Source organism: Juglans microcarpa x Juglans regia, chromosome 6D (genome assembly GCF_004785595.1).
Source record: "Juglans microcarpa x Juglans regia isolate MS1-56 chromosome 6D, Jm3101_v1.0, whole genome shotgun sequence".
NCBI lineage: Eukaryota > Viridiplantae > Streptophyta > Magnoliopsida > Fagales > Juglandaceae > Juglans > Juglans microcarpa x Juglans regia.
Window position 1 is genome coordinate 4,283,978 of NC_054604.1, and position 18,750 is coordinate 4,302,727.

General features: G+C 34.7%; 1 protein-coding gene across 3 annotated transcripts; it reads right to left on the reverse strand.

Annotated features, from left to right (window-relative positions):
• Nucleotides 1–3,282: 3,282 nt before the first annotated feature.
• LOC121235014 (hydroxyproline O-galactosyltransferase GALT6-like) lies at nt 3,283–8,213 on the reverse strand. Of its 3 annotated transcripts, none has more exons than XM_041131201.1 (8): nt 8,014–8,213; nt 6,999–7,842; nt 5,497–5,729; nt 5,129–5,419; nt 4,895–5,023; nt 4,565–4,738; nt 3,995–4,102; nt 3,283–3,860 (listed from the first exon to the last, which is right to left on the reverse strand). In XM_041131201.1, the coding sequence occupies exons 2-8, from the start codon at nt 7,840–7,842 to the stop codon at nt 3,651–3,653; spliced, it is 1,989 nt and encodes a 662-aa protein (XP_040987135.1). In that variant the 5' UTR covers nt 8,014–8,213; the 3' UTR covers nt 3,283–3,650. The 3 variants fall into 3 exon arrangements, with proteins under 3 accessions (XP_040987135.1, XP_040987132.1, XP_040987133.1); XM_041131198.1 differs by having other exon boundaries at nt 6,999–7,850; nt 8,013–8,213; XM_041131199.1 differs by having other exon boundaries at nt 6,999–7,850; nt 8,010–8,213.
• Nucleotides 8,214–18,750: the final 10,537 nt, after the last annotated feature.

The following is an 18,750-nucleotide window of genomic DNA, read 5'->3' on the forward strand; positions in this document are numbered from 1 at the left end:
TTGCCAGCGCTGCCATCACAGCGCAACTGCACCACCGCACCTAGCCCCTCGTCGGCAGAAGCTTCTCCCTCAGCCACTGCACCCAGCCCCTCTCTCTCCCTTCTCCCTGAGCAGCGTCTCCCTCTCTCGATAAAGCGCCTCACTCTCTCCCTTATCGGCGCTCCACGTCGGCAGTGCCGCTTGGACCACCGGCGTCTTTTGTCCACCATGAGGTGGTCCCCGACCACCATGGCCGGCGCGGGGAGCGGGCACAGGGAGATGGCAGCAGGCGGGAATGAGAGAGGGGAGAAAGGAAAAAGAAAAAAAAAATAGGGGAAACGTGGCACACTGGTAATGTGCCGTCAATGTGTAGAATTTCTTTGTAGAATCCCTTTGTATTTATAGTGTTTTTTCCTTTTCATAATGCAGCTTTTAATTTAATTGTAAAAATATTTTATTAAAAGCTCTCATATATTTTATTTTATTTTATTAAATAAAAAAATTATTTAAAAGAGCTTTATTGTAAAAATACAATTCAATATTTTATTTTATTAAATAAAAATAAATTTTTTATTTAAAATAGCTTTTAAGCTGTTAAAAACATTTCTTAACCTCTAAAACTCAAATAGACACGTAATGGTATAGAAATCGATAAATTTACGAATTTTTATAACTATTTTACAATTTTATTTTAATAATAAATTGTTACCCATCCTCCTAATTAATATCACTCATTTTGTCACATTATTGTGGCAAACACAGCCACGTGGTTTATTAAAAAAATAAAAATAAAAATATAAAAAGTAAAGGAAATATAAGATATTAGGCTTCCTCTTTTTGTGTTTGTGGATGCCATTTTGTTTTGAATAAATATTTTTTAAATTTTCTTAATAAGCCACAACATCAAGGGTTAAAGCAAATGCTATAAATTAGGGAGCTTAGTATCATTACTCTATTATTATATATAACATTAAATTGAACACTAAAAAACAAAATATCTAATTAAATTATTAATTCTATTTGAACTACATGATTTTCAAAACATGAAACTTGGGTCTTATGAAAGCACATAATTCACTATCTCGTTATATTATTATTAAATAAAAATTATTCCTATAAAATCACATCACCCACTCTCCAATTGTACTACTACAATTAAATGAAAAATTAAACAATATATGCAGTTAAGTTAGAATTACTAAATGAAAAATAATATATCTAATTAAATGTATAACTTCTATCTAGAACTAACCTTATCAAATGGAAAATAATATATTTAACCAAGATATGAGTTTAGCATACTTTATACATCTTTTAAACATCTTAAAATCAAATATATTAAGTACTTTACATTGTCACGCACATTGTGCAAGTCTGCCACTAGTTTGGAGTATCATGGAGGAGTATGATGATATAAATAAAAATAAAAATATTCTTCTTCCAAGCATGGGTTGGTATTTGGTAAGGTGGGCAACTCTCAAATGATTTAAGGGAATAATAAGAAAAATAATTTGTACAGTTTTTTGTATAATTTGTTTTAAAAAAGTATGGCATACTTGAGCCCAAATGAAAAATCCTATTTCTTTTTTTTTTTTTTTTTTTTTTTATAGTGAGTTCTACTATTTTTTAAAAGACCTGCACGTAATCTCAAGGTAACCAAATATGTAAATAACATACTTTTTAACCACGTAGGAATAGCTTTAGATAAGTAAATATTTCGACCCAAGAATAACGTGTCATATCCATGAGCTTGAAAAAATTTATAAATCTAACTCATCTCATAAAATCGGTTTTACAAGAGTGAATTGTTCATTTCTTATAAACATACCCAAGACCTTGTCCACAGACAATATGAGATTATTGCTCAATAGAGCTGGGATGGATTGAGGACAATGTTTTGAATACCGTACCGGATGCCGTACCGGTCAAGGTACTGGAACGAAATATTTCGGTACTGGCACCGTTTCGGGATAGCGTTTCGGGATAACGTTTCGGAATAGTCGATATATAAATAAATTATATATATAAATATATATAAAAATTATATTCCAAAATAATAATCTATATATAAATAAATTATATATAAATACATATATATATAAATTATAAATAGTCTAGTCTGAATTAGGGATTAAAAAATAAGCTTGTAGTTTGAAAAAATGAAAAAAAAAAAAAACACAGGCCGAAATATCGGCCGATACCGGCCGAAATATAGGCTGGTACAGGCCGAAATTCAGGTACCGGCCGGTATTTTGGCCGGTACGAAACAGATATAGTACCTGTACCGACCAGACAGCCGAAATGAAAAATTTCAACCGTACCAGCTGGTACGGTACGAAATTTAAAACACTGATTGAGGATGTATTTGAAAGTTCTTAAAATATTTATGGGCGAGTGTTTAACCAATGAATGTGTTCCGCACCAAGACGAGGGGAAACAAACCAGTCTGTAGGTGCTATCATCAAGTGAAACCCTGACTATAATGGAGTGATTTCTCAAAATGGAAAAGCCCATGGAAATATATATATATATATATATATATATATATATATATATATATATATATAACCAAGAAATCTTTATAATTGAGTTTTATCAAGAATGACATCAAAAAATTTGTTAGCAAATTCAATAGCAAGCTAATAGGTCGAATTTTGCTTTCAGAAAAATCATAATCAAGAAATCTAATCTTGGTTTGGAATAATTTGATTTTCTTAGTAGAGACAACAAAACCACTTTGTCTAATGATATCTAGAAACGAATTCAAATGTTTTTAATATTCATCAATAGACTTTGAGTAAATAAGAACATCATCAATGTAAACAATAGTGAAATAAGTGAATGAATTGAAAATATCATTTATAATGTTTTGGAATTCACTAGAAATATTTTTCAGTCCAAAAGGCATTACATTCCACTCATAATGCCCAAATGGGGTAGTAAAGCCAATCTTATATCTATCTTAATGCCCAAATGGGATAGTAAAGCCAATCTTATATCTATCTGACTCACTAATTGGATTTGCCAAAATGATATATTTATATATATATATATATATATATATGCGCTAGATTAAAATTTCTGTCAAGGAGAATTACACGGAAACCTCAAAAGAACTTCTGACCCCAAATCAACTAAATGAGACGTCCCCAGTGCAATGGAGAAGAATCTGTTTTGCATTTGTGTGAGTTTCCCTGGCCTCTGGATAGCACCTACTACTGGTTTCAAATGATTCTAGACCTTGTGAAGATTATTAATATTGATATCCATAAAAAGAAAGGCAGTAAGGACTAGACAAGCAACTTCGATACCATAAAAGAATAAGATGATTATCATTTCGATGTGCTGCCGTTCTACTGTAAATTACAGGACTTGGATTCGTATGATTTGTTCCCTGCACATTTAATCTCATCAACTTCCATCATCATCAGGCCCAAAATGGAGGAAAGTGTGGGGAGGGGAGGGGAGGGGGATAAAAAATAAAACAAAAAGGAAAAGGAGAAAAAAAAAATGAATTGAATTTATTGAGGGCATTTTATACCGGGTCAGAAACAAACTAACCCAACTTCCACAGAATATACAATAGACTATGCTATGACTGCAAAACCTGTTATTGTTTGTTTCCACTGTTCTATATCGGATTGTGAAGATGATCGGAAAGAAAACAGTCATCATCTCATGTCGCAGCAGCGAGGCCTTCCCTGTGTTTGCAATTTGGCCCACATGCACGTTATCTGCCTTGGGGACTGGTAATGGGCTGTATAATAATCTTCTATGCACCCAAACTGGCAGAACTTCAAGCTATGCACATACACAACCGATTTCGTGCTGTTGAATTGCTCCACCCACATTCCCATACTCACATCTTCCATTTTAAACATCTACACGTGGTAGTACTTATAATAAGATTCAGCAAAAAAATAGAAAAAATGAAAAAAGAGCATGCACACACAGGTCCCATAGTCGACATGCTTGCACTTGCACATCGCAGAGAGAGAGAATGAGAGTGTCTTACCCTTAATTTATGTCTTTCAAACTCTGATACAATGAAGTGTGCAATGTCAGATGACAAAATATAGCCTGGTCCATTTGCATATGGTGGATAATCTTCTTCTGGCCACTCCTGAAACCACCACCAAATGGCAAAGATTTGGCAAGAGAGTCAGTATCGAGAGTGCATTAGAAATCCCAACAAAGTAATCGATAATGTAGCGTTCAATGGAAATGCAAGCGATTCTCACAACTCCAAACTACAACTTCAAAAATACTTATCTATGTGAAACATGATTGAACTATCTCCAACCGGTTTTACAAGAAAAAAAATGCAATTCATAAAACAATTTTTTTTTCTTTTTTCTTTCTTATCTGATGTCATAACTCAACCCGCAGAAGAGCCTAACTACATCCGAGACACAGAATTTTGCAAAACTACACTGTAATATAGAGGACTTGGATTAACTTAGAAAATATCATCTAAATAAAAATGCCTTGAGTCAATATAAAAGTTGAATTATACCAACTACAGAAACAATAAACTATTTTAACTATACTAGTGGTTCTTAGAACCAATAGGTACTTCCATTACCTCATATGTTACTGCCCATTTACCATAGCGCAAGGGCTTATGGTAGTAATTTATGTTTCCAATGTACAAGCTCCTACCCTCGGGCACTTTCTTTGCTTCATTAAAAACTGCATCTACTCTCACAAATGTGTCATCATCACACTTCATGATATACTTCGCAGATACTGTGCGAACCTGTCAACAACAAATGACATTTAAGTGTGTTGATTTTATTTTTTTGAATAGTAAGTGTAGGTTATTCTTCAAAGATCACTGCAACTGTAGTGATCTTTGAAGAATATACTAAGGTTAATATTAAATTCTCCAATTTATAGTTTTTCCACAACTCACCCCATATTCACAGATGGCAACAGTTTTCAACACTACGAGATCATAATTGTCCATGTAAGGGACAATAACAATATCTCCAAAGAACTCTGCTTCTTTCTTCAATTCAACATTCACTTCTTTTCTTCCGTTCTGTCACAATAGCGATTCAAAAGGTATTTAACAATCTCCACCATGAATTTTGTATATTTGAGAAAAACCATCAACACTACAAGTGCCAAAATTGTTGAACCTCACCAGTGCTACAAAGAAACGAGCTACCACTGTTGAAGATTTGATAAGCTTATGCTGCATCCAGGACTTCCTTACAGCCATCCGTTCGGCAAAGTGGTTGCCAGCTGAAAGAATACCAATGAAAAGCTCCACATCCCCATCTGGAAGTGGTGGAGCCTTCCATCTGTTTGAAAACTCAAGATGTCGTTGTGGAGAAAAACTAGGATGTGAACTAGGTAAAGAGGCAGCAAATACTGAGTGGATATCAACATCCCCCATCACTGATAGCCCAGTGGCATCCTCCAGAGTAAATCCCTGTTGCAATTAATAAAACAATCTTAGAAGAGATCCACATCCATCCCAAGGAAAGTAGGTTGCAGAACAATACTCACAGTGCGATAAGGAAAAGAGATGACATGCCTCCCGTCAACATTAACATGATACCCCTCCAATCCAGCAGTAAGAGTTAGAACAAATAGCTTGCCCTCTGCAAATGGGTATGGCCAGTCAACAGTAACCTTTTTTGTTCGGCCTATTAGCCGATTCAACCACCATGTTGCCTTAGACTCCTCTGATCTTCCATCATCATCTCGAATCCACTTCTCACACTTCACCTGACCATCAACTGCAGCCAGACAAAGGAATTACTCAGTTTGTTGCTACCATAGAGAAAATGGATGAAGCCAAGAGAACACTTTCCACTATAAAGTACCGTTATTTATTATTTTCATTTTTATATTTTTTTTGGAGGTGGGGGGGGGGGGGGGGGAGAGGGAGAGGGAGAGAATTAGAATATGAGGGAGACAAAGCAGATTTGAGGAGAACCAATGCCAATAATGATATAAAAATCGAAATAAAAGACATCATCAAGGAAGAGAGCCCCTACAAAATCCTCTATTTGGGGGTCTTGTTTCCCCCTTAAATGCTTTAGAGGTGCAAACATGATGGAAAGAGATGTTTTGAATCTTGTAACTGCCAGGCCAACCCAAGCCAGTTTATAATACCAGGTAGTCCATTCTTTTCTCAGATCTTCTTCAGAAACAATATGAGCACCATATTTCCAGGGCCGCATGTTTCAGCTACAGTTTAATAATCAACATGTGCAAATACTTCTGCTGCCTTCTCGGGGACAATTATTCTGAAGACCACTAGGGCATACAGGCTACAAACCCAGCAGCCCTTTCCCATCCCTTAAACCCCCCAGCGTTGGCAGGATTTGATCACGCGTCTACTGAGAAACTCAAAGTTGCAATTATGGGGAGGCCAGATTATAGATGAAGTGAGCTAAAATCACTTCCTATCACACCGTGGATGAATCACTTCCAGATTATAGAACAACTAACATCAATTTAAAAACATAAATCCGTGGATGAATCTTAATTTTAAAATGCTAATGTTCTAGCCCCGACAAACCAACAAAATCCCAAGCAATTACAATCTACAGGTTGCTTTTCGTAAACCCTCCTGAATACTAGTCTTCAACCTATTAAATACTTAAAAGGAGAACAATTTATAAAAGCAGTTTGACGAAACAGCAAGACACATTACATTGTACTGAGATAGAATACTTCCTTAAGATGCATCAAGTCTGCTTCAATTTTCTAAGCCAGGTATCAAAACCCCAACAAGAAACTTTGTTTTTTGAAACATAGTCACCCGAGGAATAAAATCAAATAATCACCGACTAGTTTCTTTAACATCTATAAATTCTTCACCAGTGGTAGGTAGCTTTACTACAAGTTAGCGCCCCAGAATTCCAGTCTATTGTGTCAAAAAGGACCTCCTTTTATTGACCCCATCACTCAAAGAGATGCGGCAACGGAAAACCAAACAAAGCAGTTCCATTTCAAATACTACGTAGAATTAACAACAAAAATATTTACTAATCACTCACCGGTTTCTTCTTCAGCCTTTGACTTCCACCCCTCGCACCTTAACGCCGAGCCCCACTGCATCCTATAGCAAGTATTGAGCTCAATCACGGGCTTTCCGCTCCAGTCCCCTTTCAACCTCGGATTGAAATGCAAAACTCTGGGCGGGTCCTCGCCCTCAACAATCTTCAAGCCCTGCAACTCCACCATAAACTGCGACACCATCACCGCGTCCTCCTCGTCCTTCACCAGCGCTATCTTGGGCTCGTGTTCAGCATGTGCCGGCCTCGGCTTTCCAACCAAAGTTACGTGCGATCCCAATGTGAGCCCGCAGGGTAGCACCATGACTTGCTTCCGCGTCAATAAATCCGACCCGGATAGCGAAACCGAATGGGGGCACTGCTCCACCGACCGGTTCTGGATATTTTTGACGATAACTTTAGCCTTTCCTGATTCAATCTCTCCCCAGATCGTTTTCCCCACTTCCCATGCCACCGCCGCCGACTTGTAAAGCGCTGAAGCCGCGTCCCCGCGACCCGACTTGAAAGTCTTCTGATCGAACGCCAATCCAGATAACATCCTGTACTCGATGGGTCGAGACTGAGTCGGCTGGAGTGAGTTAAGGGATATGAGTTTGTTGGGGCGAGTAGGCGCTCCTCGTTCTTCCAAGTCCTCCTCGGACTCAAGCCGAAAGGGCCGGGAGAGAGCTTCCTGGGACACAACACCGAACCCAGTTCTGAAAACGAATGGGATTTCAAGGGACACCAGAAGCATATACAAAAGCCCCGCTCCGATCAGAATCTGAATCGATCTCTGCCTGCTCAGAGATACAAACATGTCGTACTTTTCGAATTTTCCCCTCTTCATCTGAAATTCTTAACACAAATAAACCCAAAATCCCCAATATTCAACAGTGTCGGAGTTCAAATTTTTGAATATGTGAAAAACACAGAAAAATATTCTACTATATATATATATATATATATATATATAATATGAAAAGCTGCAAAGAAAGAGTGGTAGGTCAGCAACACCAACAATGGCTAGAAGCGCGTAGAGTAAGGGAAATAGAGAACAATTCCGGAGCGGTTTGAGGGAATTGGGACTAGTAATGGAAGACGATGACGAAGCCTTTCCTGGAATCACCGATTTTTTTATTTTTTATTTTTTGAACTTTTCAACTCAAAAAATTAAGAAATTAAATTAATTAATAGGAAGTTGAAGAGTCAAAAAACCGAAGAAAAGACAAAAGACAAAGAAACGGTAAGTGGTGGGGTTCGGTCCGTTCGGAGGTCTCTAGTAGAGTCCTCGCATCCAATTGGGACTGTTCTTTCTTAACGATGTGAACCTGATTATTAGATGGGTAAACTGACACTTCCCCACTGACTAATGACTGTTCTTCCAAAAGGTCGTCATCTATAAAATACAACTGCATAGTTATTGTCAAAAAATAAAAATAAAACTGTCATGATAAAAAAAAATTACACAAAACTAACGTGAAAGTATGGATAATGACAAGGTTAGTATCTTTTTATTATTAATTTTTTATTTTATATAATAATTAAAAAAGTGACTATTAATAAAATTATATATATTTTTAATTTTTTTTTAATGATTAAGGATATTAAAAAAAATACTTAAAAAAATAATAAATAAATAAATACAGAATAAGTAGTAAATAAATAGTAAAAAAATAGTAATCTTATCACTTTCATTTTCATATTATCTATTAGATTTACTTTACATTAAAAATAATTTTACAATTTACAAATTACATAAAATCACGTCAATTTGTAAAATTATTTTTATATAAATTCTTATATTTCTTTTATAATAACAAGCTCCCTCGCTTAGAATAAGTAAGAAGATGGGTATAAGTATGAGAGGTGTTATTTTTGTTTATCTAAAATGACTAACAAACAAAGAAAAACAAAAATTTGACACCTCCCCTGCACTTTGCTTGCTTGTTTTGTGTTCAAATAGGATGGATTTATGTAAACTTTTGAATCTCAAATCATAAGCTGGAGTATGCAATGATACATTATTCAGAAAAATAAGACTCGTGTCCATTATTTAATAGATTAATTACAAAATCAATATTTGAATTTTCACATTTTGCAAATCAAGACCAAGTCAATATCAGTATGCCACGAGATATAGAGAAATTCTATTTACAATCTTAATTGGAGGATTGCGTATGCAGTCTTATTGATGAATGAGAATAAAAGTATTAATTACGAGTTTGTTTAATGTCACACATCAATATTATAAAAGTTGAAAATTATAAGTGCGATTTATAAAAACGTCAAAATTCATGTACCATTTTGTCTTTAGGCCTTATTTAATATCAATAGTAATTGGAATTTAGGTCCGGTTTGTATTCACAACCCATCTCAATTCATCTTAACTCATCTCACTACTATTTATTACTATTCAATAACTTTAACTCATAAATCTCACTACTATTCACAACATATCTCATTACTATTTACAACGTATTTCAACTGATCTCAACTCATCTTCAAATTCAAACGATACTTTAGTCAATTGATCAAATTCCTTTTAGTAATATAAATAAAGTAGATGAGAAATGTTAAAAGGCAAGATTGATCACAAAAAATGGGGTTGAGATGTGTAGCTTTTTTTACTTTATTAATTATGTAAAGAGAAATAATAATTTTGGGGAGCGTCTTGATCAATTAATTTCAATAGCAATAGAATGATTTGACCCATTTTGTTGCCATCCTTTTCTTATTACTCTAAATTATGATTCTATCCCTATCGGTCATCATTTTAACAAAAATACCGTTTTTTGTTTGTGTGTTCTCTCTTTCTTCATTTCTTAATCTAACATAACTATTTTTAACAACTTTTCAGCCCTTCAACGTTCAAACTGATATTCTCCCTACCAAAATGGAAAATAAGCAGTCAACTACAAAACAACAATTTGTCGGCAGCTACTCGTTGAATTAACAAGTTTTATATATGGAAAACACTATTCCCATACCGAAATCTTCTGCCGAAATTATTATTATTATTATTTTTTAATTAAGTAAGTATTTTTAAATGAATATGTGATTTTTTTTAAAAAAAAAAAAATTATCTAAATAGTTTAAAAAATGGTGAAAGAAAAAGTAAAAATAAAAATAAAAAAAATAAAAAAGTGTTTGAGTGTTCGGTAGAGAATTTCAATATTCTCTGTAGACGTAGCGACGTCCTTTATATATATATATATTTATTTATATACATACACATACATTAGGGAACGGCTCCAAGTACGTTAAAGTATGAAAAAGTCAGTAATTTATTTATCTAGAAAAAGAAAATATAAGGTTAAAGAAAGATAAAAAATAAGATTAAAAAAAAATCTAAACTTCACCAAAGTATCTAACCGCGGCGCTATTAAGGGCATTTTGATAAAACATGATCCTTCATTAAATTCTACAAAAGAGTTACATTTCAAATGGTCAAGGGTCTTAAGGGCCTTTTGGTAAAACATGATTTTTCATTAAATTCTACAAGGGAGTTACACGTCAAATGGTCAAGGGTTTTAAACGTCTTTTAGTAAAACAGAACTTAACGGACTTAACAAGAAAAATTAACAGAAAAAAATATAAATTACTATTCACAATTAGATAACCACTTATTATAATAGAATATATATATATATATATATATATATATTGTCTCGAATTTATAAGGAAGCAAAAGAGACATAAATATATTAAATTTTAGAGAAATTCTATTTACAGTCCTTCATCAAATGGAAACTGCATATGCAAGTCCTTCATTAAATGGAAAAAAGTACCATTTTGATAGGGATATTATTGTAATTTTAAAAAAATTTAAATATAAAATTAACTAAATTTACAATGCAATCCCCATTTGGGGGACTGTATGTAACAATTGCTCTAAATTTTATAATATTTATTAAGAAAATCTTGTAAACGCATATTTTTCGTAACTTTTTATAAAATCATGTTTCAAAATAAAAACTTTATTTATTTTGTGTAAAATGATGTTATTTTTATAAATTATTTTTAAAAAATATTACTCATTTAAAATGTAGTTATATAAAAAAGTTTTAATAATTTCCTTTGTTGTCGATAAATAAAAGATTATTAATATAACCTTCATTGAATATGATTGAGTACTTGGGAATCGTTCTAACGGTCAAATAAACAAAAATATCATTAGTAGGGAATTGTGACATGCATGCGCGGTGACACCATGAAAATAATTTTAAAAAAAATAAGAAGAAATATGCATTCAATATAGTATGTGACACCCACTGCCTTTCAACTTTTCATTTGAAAGCATCAACCACTTTATTTTTCAATGCTAATGCCTATAGTCCAAAAGCATATATTAAGTTTGCCATCGCAATAAATCATGTTTGAGACTTTTTGCCTTCCTTAAACACGAAGGAAGGAAACTGCAAATTAATGTTGCATCCAAAATTTTTGTGTTCAAGGGCTAGTTTGTTAGATATATGCAATTTATTGTACATTTACATTTGTACCCTTGTATTGTACATTTAGTTTAGTTTAGTTCAACTTTTCTATCTTCAGATGTACATATAAATACTTCTAAATGTGTATTTTGAGATACTACTACAGCATATACAGAAAATGATATTTTTATCCCAAATTCTCTTTGTTTTCTCTGTGTTCTTGAAGCCCTCATCCTTTTGTATTTCAATTTATAAAGGACACTACGGCAGAATTCTTCTTTCGTCAGAACACAAGTATTCTCAGCTATTCTCGATATTTCTTTTTTAAACATCACTCAAACATAAAATACTTTTTAATTTCAAACCTACAACTTTTTTATCTATTCATTACTTAATCATTACAATTTTTTCAAACTCTCAAAAAAAATATAAAAAATAAATACAATTTCTTCAAAGTTTTTAACTTTATAATATTATTTTCATTATTTTCTCTCATTTTCCAAAATTAATAAAACATTTTAATCCAAATCATTTAATTATTATTTAGAAATCATTTCTCTATTATTTACAAATATTCTAAATATACAAACGAGCTCTAAATAAAATTGTTGGTCTACCTTACCTTACTTGTTCCGAATCTAAAAACAGAATCTAATTTTATTTAATTTTTATTCTAAATCTCAATATTTCAGTTATATATTATATTTTAAGTGATTGATTAGTAAAACTACTAATTGGAACATGCCGTATCAACTAGTGTAAATGACAATAACAAAACCATAATATTAAAAAAAAAATACTGTTATATTTAACATATTAATTATTTGGCCATAGTAAGCCAAATAATTAAATTGATTTTCCAAGATATAATACTCTATATTTAATTTAGTACGTAGTTGGCAGGCATGCGTTTAGAAGAAGCTGCTATATTCTGACCTGGCATTCCTTACGGCGCCAGTTAATCAACGTGGAGTTTTATGAATAATCGAAGGTGGTTGGCCATGACAGTTTTGCCATCTAACGTTAATCAACGTGGATGAATATACTTTGCTTCTTTAAATATGATAATTTAAATTATTAAATTAACATAGAAGAGAGTTTTTTTATCCAACCAGGCCCAGTACATTTCATCGAAACATGTGGCCCATGACTCTGTGGGCTAGGGAATAGAAGGACAAAATCCAGGCCGGCCCAGGAAGGAAGAAGCATTATAGCATACTATCAAGCACGGTGCATTAATGAGGAAAAATTCGGTCGAAATCCTATACCCGACAGGACGAGTCACATTAAATCCAGCGTCGAATGGTCAGCACCAGGATCGAGTCCATGTCGCTGACAGGAAGGACCGTATTGAATGTTCGCCACGCTGTCCGAAACAGGAGTTGATCATGACAGTGACAAAGAAGCTAGAAATTTCTCAAGAGATAGGAATATACTCAAGAGATAAGAGTATAAATAAGAGGGAGTAGTAAAAAAATTGAATATATATTTTTTAATTATTTGAACATAATTTTTTAATATATATGTATTTTTTTAAAATTAAAATTATATTACTTTTGTGATTTATCTAAAAATTTAAAAAAATTATAATAATTAGATAATGATTAAATGAAAAAGTTAAAAATTTAAATTTAAAAATATTTTATATTTGAATGATATCTAAAAAAAATAATTAAAAATATTTCGATATCCAAACTGACATCTAGTACCAAACCATGATGTTAAAGAACCAATACTCATGCAAGTTGGGAGTTGAGAAAGAAGCCTTTTGAAATGGGAGTTGATCCCAATTACTCATACTTATGTTTTTTTGCTCAAATACAATATACTTGATAGATACCATGCAGATATTGGTGGCAGCAGCAAATAAGGATTATCTCCATTTCATTTAGAAGTAGATGGTATCCATTTAATATTAAGCATGAGGTACTTTGATTATTTCACTTTATCAGTTTAATCACTTTTAAAAGACATAACAATTCAAATACCCAATATTTTACATTATTATATTCTCAATTTTCAAGTGTCCCCAAGAAGCCTGGCACCAGAATTGAATCTCTGAATATGGATTTTAATGAATATTATTCCCAAACATCTTGCAAAGCCCCAATCGATGCTGTGACATTTGAGGTATTGACTCTTCGTAATTTAAAAGAGAGTATTAATATATTGGACAGAATGGAGATGATCATGATGTCCCTAAGCACCGACTCTGCTCATCAATGCTAACGCCTTTAGCAACACTGATTTTAAGGCAGAGAGAGAGAGAGGCACATGAGGGAGGATTCAAGTTCTATAAATGCGTACCCCGATGGGATTTATTCTCTGCCTACGTTCCTATATATGTTTAACTTAGGTGGAATGCATTTGGTAAGGAGAAATATTTTAGTTATAAAGTGATTATATAAATATAATTTTATAAATTGATATGTCTTGATGTTATCTGTCAAATTATAAATAGATCTGTCAGCTCACATAGAATTACATCAATTTATAAGATTACTTTTATATAATCATTTTAAAAGTGTAAATGTCATCCTTGGAATAAGCCTTTACCTTGGGCATGAAGATAGGACATCTACGTGTGCCATGTGCCCACCTCAATTACCATGACAATCAAGCCACACTTCCTTCTCCCTCTCCAACCCTTTTTTTTTTTTTTTTAATCTTCTCTCTCTCTAACCTTCTCCTCCCATTAACTTTTCATGAGCACAGAGGGTGGGGCCTCTCATTTATCCTCACTTCCCTTTCTTAGTCCTTCCCACATGGTCTATGTTTCATTTCCATAATAATTTTTTTAATCCAAGATGCATTAAATAAAAATAGGGATATAAATGGAGGAGTAAAGATGTCCCACATAAAAACCTCATTACAATAACTGCAGTGTTTGGGAGAAGAGGGGGTACAATAAAAAAGGATAGGACAATGAATCATAAGTTCGGGTCCATGTTCCTTGACTTAGCAAAGGAGGAGACAGCCAAAAGCGGCTTGTTAGTTGTGGATTCAAACCACTACTAGTAGAAAGACACTACAGTTGACTAAATAGGTGCATTTCGTAGGAGAACTCCACTTCTACTGCCACCATGTTTCTAATTAGTTTCTGTGCTTTTTGTTTGATTGTTGTTTACATTGCATAATATCGATGCTTTCACTTGAGAGTAATGAATGAAGATCTCAATATCATAGATTGTAAACAGTTTATATTCATGCAAGCACCATTTTACGAGTTGAAAGGCACTAGTATATATGGGTGTTCATATCATTTCTTCTCAATCTGTTGGATACCTTTGTCTAAAATGGTGTCCGTCGTCAAAACTTGTGATTGTTAGGAGCTAAAACAGAAGTCATTTCCTTTGCACGATGAGCTAAACAAATCAATAAATTATGTTAACCGGGTTTAATCTTTCGTTTAACCATATAATGATATACAGCACCTGACTCAAACCTGACTCGAATGCTCTTGAAGCCAAGCATTTGAGTATGCATATTGCAAATTTAGTTAAACGGGAGTAAGCCCCATTCTTTTCTTGCCTTCACAACTGTTATACCTTTAAACCCATCTCCTCCATCCTCTCTTTCCTCTCAAAAAGCATTTGGCAAGAGATATTATTTGAAATCTAACAAAAGAAAATATCTGGTATTGGAACCAATGTGGTCACCACTGCTTTCGTTTGATTGAACTGAAAATATTACAAGATGTCTTCTTCTAATATATACAAAAAGTTAAGATAGACTGAATCTGTACAATATGTTGGAAAAATAAATTAATAGAGGACAGCTATCTATTTCCTATGATCTGCATATCAGACTCCAAATGAAGCAAGCGGCTCCTCTAGTTTTCTTGTAAGTCAGGGGCTTGTCATTCCAAATAGAGCAAAGTCAAAACTAAATATAGGGAGCAACAACATGCAGCTTTGATCCACAATTTATGCCTCCTAATTTTCTTCTAGCTGTCTCAATACTCCCCCTCAAGATGGAGAAGCTATAGAGTGGATTCCCATCTTGTTTAGTAAATGATGAAACTGTCTAGATCCGATTGTCTTGGTTAAAATATCAGCAACTTGTAAATTTGTAGAAATGTGAAATGGTTTCAATAAACCTTCTTGCATCCTTTCCCGAACAATGTGGCAATCAATCTCAATATGCTTCGTTCTTTCATGATAAATTGGATTTGATGCAATATGGATGGCAGCTTGATTGTTGCAAAATAATTGAACAGGTTGGTTGATGATCGAGATACTGTTCTTTGTTTCTTTGATTTCTAAGAGACCAAAGCATCTCCCAGAAAAATCCAAAATCCAGTGATTGATCTTCTTGTCTTCGAGCATGCTCCCCAGTCGGCATCACAGAAAGCTACTAACTGCAGTGGTTTGTTAGCTGGGTAAAATAAACCTTGTGATGGAGATCCTTTTATGTATCTTACAACTCTAAGGGCTGCCTTCCAGTGAGCCACTTTCGGTTGGTTTAGAAATTGACTCAAGACTTGCACAGAGTAAGAAATATCTGGGCGTGTGATCGTTAAATATAGCAATCGGCCAATTAATCTTCTGTACTCTTTTGGATCAGCAAGTTCGGGTCCTTCCTCCTTATTAAGCTTCAAATTTTGTTGCATTAGAAATTGAACGGATTTTGCTCCAATTAACCCACAATCTTGTAAGATTTCTAATGCATATTTTCTTTGGCATATGGAAATCCCTTTTGAACAGCGGGCTATCTCTATCCCTAAAAAAAATTTCAACTTCCCAAGGTCTTTCAATTTGAAGTGTTTTTCAAGATACTCTTTCAAGTGTTGAATCTCGGTCTCATTGTCTCCTCCTATCACCATGTCATCAACATAAACAATTATGACAGTGAAAGATGTGTTTGTCCTCTTGAAGAACAGTGAGTAGTTAGCTTTGGATTGTGTGAACCCAATTTTGGTGATGATCGAAGTTAGCTTGTGATTCCATTGCCTTGAAGCTTGTTTCAAACCATAGAGGGACTTTTTCAGCTTGCATACACGATTCTCCCCCTCTCTACCATATCCCGGTGGTAATGACATGTAGACTTCTTCTTCCAAATCACAATAAAGGAAAGCATTATTGATGTCTAGATGGTAGAGGGACCAACCTTTAGAGGCAGCAGTGGCCAAGAGGCAGCAGACAGTAGGCATTTTTGCTACCGGGAAAAAAGTCTTGAAATAATCCTCCCCTTCTTTCTGTGTATATCCCTTTGCTACGAGGTGTGCCTTGTGTCTCTCAATGGTTCCATGTGCTTTTTATTTTATTTTGAACACCCATTTGCATCCCACAACCCTTTTTCCTCTCGGCAGTGTAGTCAACTCCCAAGTGTCATTTTCTTTAAGGGCTCTGAGTTCATTTTGCATAGCCATTCGCCAATGAGAATGCTGGCTAGCTGTGGCAAACGAGGTGGGCTCGGGTTCCATGGTGATGGCTAAGCTGAAGCTACGGTGAGCCGGGGACATGTTATCATAATTGAGGACAGAGGAAAGGGAATGAGATGTACCGTCATCTATTTGCTGTACAACAGGAGAACCATGTGGCATTGCTAGAGAGGTAACAAGTCGGCAATGGAAATCCTGGAGATAGCCAAGTTGCCTTCTTTGTCGAGTGGATCTTCTCAGCTCAGGGTCAATGAGTGTTGGTGTAGGTAAGTGTAGCTCTGGCTGGGATGTGTCACTAGGACGGGAATGCTCAGCGAGTGGGTAAGTTTCAATAGTGATGTCGTGGCTGGTTTGAGCAGGTGCAGCTGGTGGAGACTCAGAATATTCTGAGATGGGGTTTGGTATTACGGCCAGGTCATCAAGTCTTGAGAGAGGAGGTGTTTGTAAAAGTGAGGGTAGCTGATTTGTGTTTAGGAAGGGAAAGGTGGTTTCATAGAAGATTACATCACGACTAATGAAGATTTCTTGAGTCTTCAAGTCAAAGAGTTTGTAACCTTTAATGCCATTAGGGTATCTTATGAACAAGCATCTACGTGCTCTTGGATCAAACTTGGATCGGTGTGGATTGAGATTTGATACATAGCATAGACATCCTAGAGTCTTTAGGTGAGAATATGAAGGGATTTTAGAAAAAATGATTTGATATGGGGATCGGTTTTGGAGGTTTGGAGAAGGGATTCGATTTATTAAATACGCTGCTGTGACAACGCATTCTCCCCAGAATTTTAAGGGTAAATTGGCTTGAAATCTGAGAGCTCTTGCTACATTCAACAAGTGTAGGTGTTTTCTTTCAACGATGGAGTTTTGTTGGGGAGTATAGATGCAACTTTGTTGGTGAACAACCCCTTTTGAAGCAAACAATTCGGTCATTTGAAATTCTTTTCCTTGATCAGACCTTATTCCTTTAATCTTACATTGAAATTGATTTTCAACAAGATTGAAGAAACTTTGTATGATTTGTCTTATTTGTCCTTTAGAACGCATGAGGTAAATCCATGTCATTCTACTGTGATCATCAACTATTGTTAGAAAATAATGAGCACCATTGAGTGAACTAACGGAGAAAGTGCCCTAAATATCCATGTGTATTAGATCAAAAGGTGCATCGACAAATTTTTGACTCTTTGGAAAAGACAACCTGGTTTGTTTTGCCATATGACAAGTTTCACATTGATGCTTGTCAACAAAAGGAGGGATATTAGGCTCTATACTACGTAATAAATTGAGGCGTTGATCGGAAGGGTGTCCCAAACGTAAATGCCACAATTCTGGTGTCAAAATAGAGGAAGAGTTGGCCAAGGGTTGGTGAGATGGCAGCTTGTCCCCGAGCTGATTATTCTCCAAAAGATAGAGCCCTTGTTTTTCTCTAGCAATTCCAATCGTCCTCCAAGTGTCCAGCTCCTGAATAAAGCATTGTTTAGCCAAGAAAATGTAACAAGTGTTTAGGTCTCGACTAATCTGACTTGTAGAAATGAGATTGTAATGGAAATTAGGTAGGTATAGGACATTCTTTAAAATGAGAGCAGATGAAATGATGACAGTCCCTATATGTGAAACTGGTACCATAGTGCCATTGGGTAGATTAACTGAGACATTTTCCAAAGACTTTTTCTGTGTGAAGAGCTCAAGAGATCCTGTGATGTGATCAGTTGCCCCACTATCAAGAATCCATGCACTTCTATTGGTGATGTTGTTTGTGCAGCTCAAAGAATGTTTCAAGGAAATAGATGAAGCAGCAAGAAGCTTACCGTTATGTTTTGGTATATTTATACCTTGATTTTCTGAGTTGCTGCTAGATGGAGTGGAATTTTGGCACTGCAAAAGGGCTATAAGCTGCTGTATCTGGTCTTGTGAGATGTTTAGATTTGTCACCCCCAAG

Excerpts from the sequence above, each read along its gene's own strand:
- LOC121235014 (XM_041131201.1), bottom strand. The coding sequence starts at position 7,842 with ATGAAGAGGGGAAAATTCGAAAAGTACGACATGTTTGTATCTCTGAGC. Across the intron at positions 5,024-5,128 it reads CTCGTTTCTTTGTAGCACTG|AACGGAAGAAAAGAAGTGAA; the intron begins GTGAGGTTCAAC and ends CTATTGTGACAG. Across the intron at positions 4,739-4,894 it reads TTGCCATCTGTGAATATGGG|GTTCGCACAGTATCTGCGAA; the intron begins GTGAGTTGTGGA and ends TGTTGTTGACAG.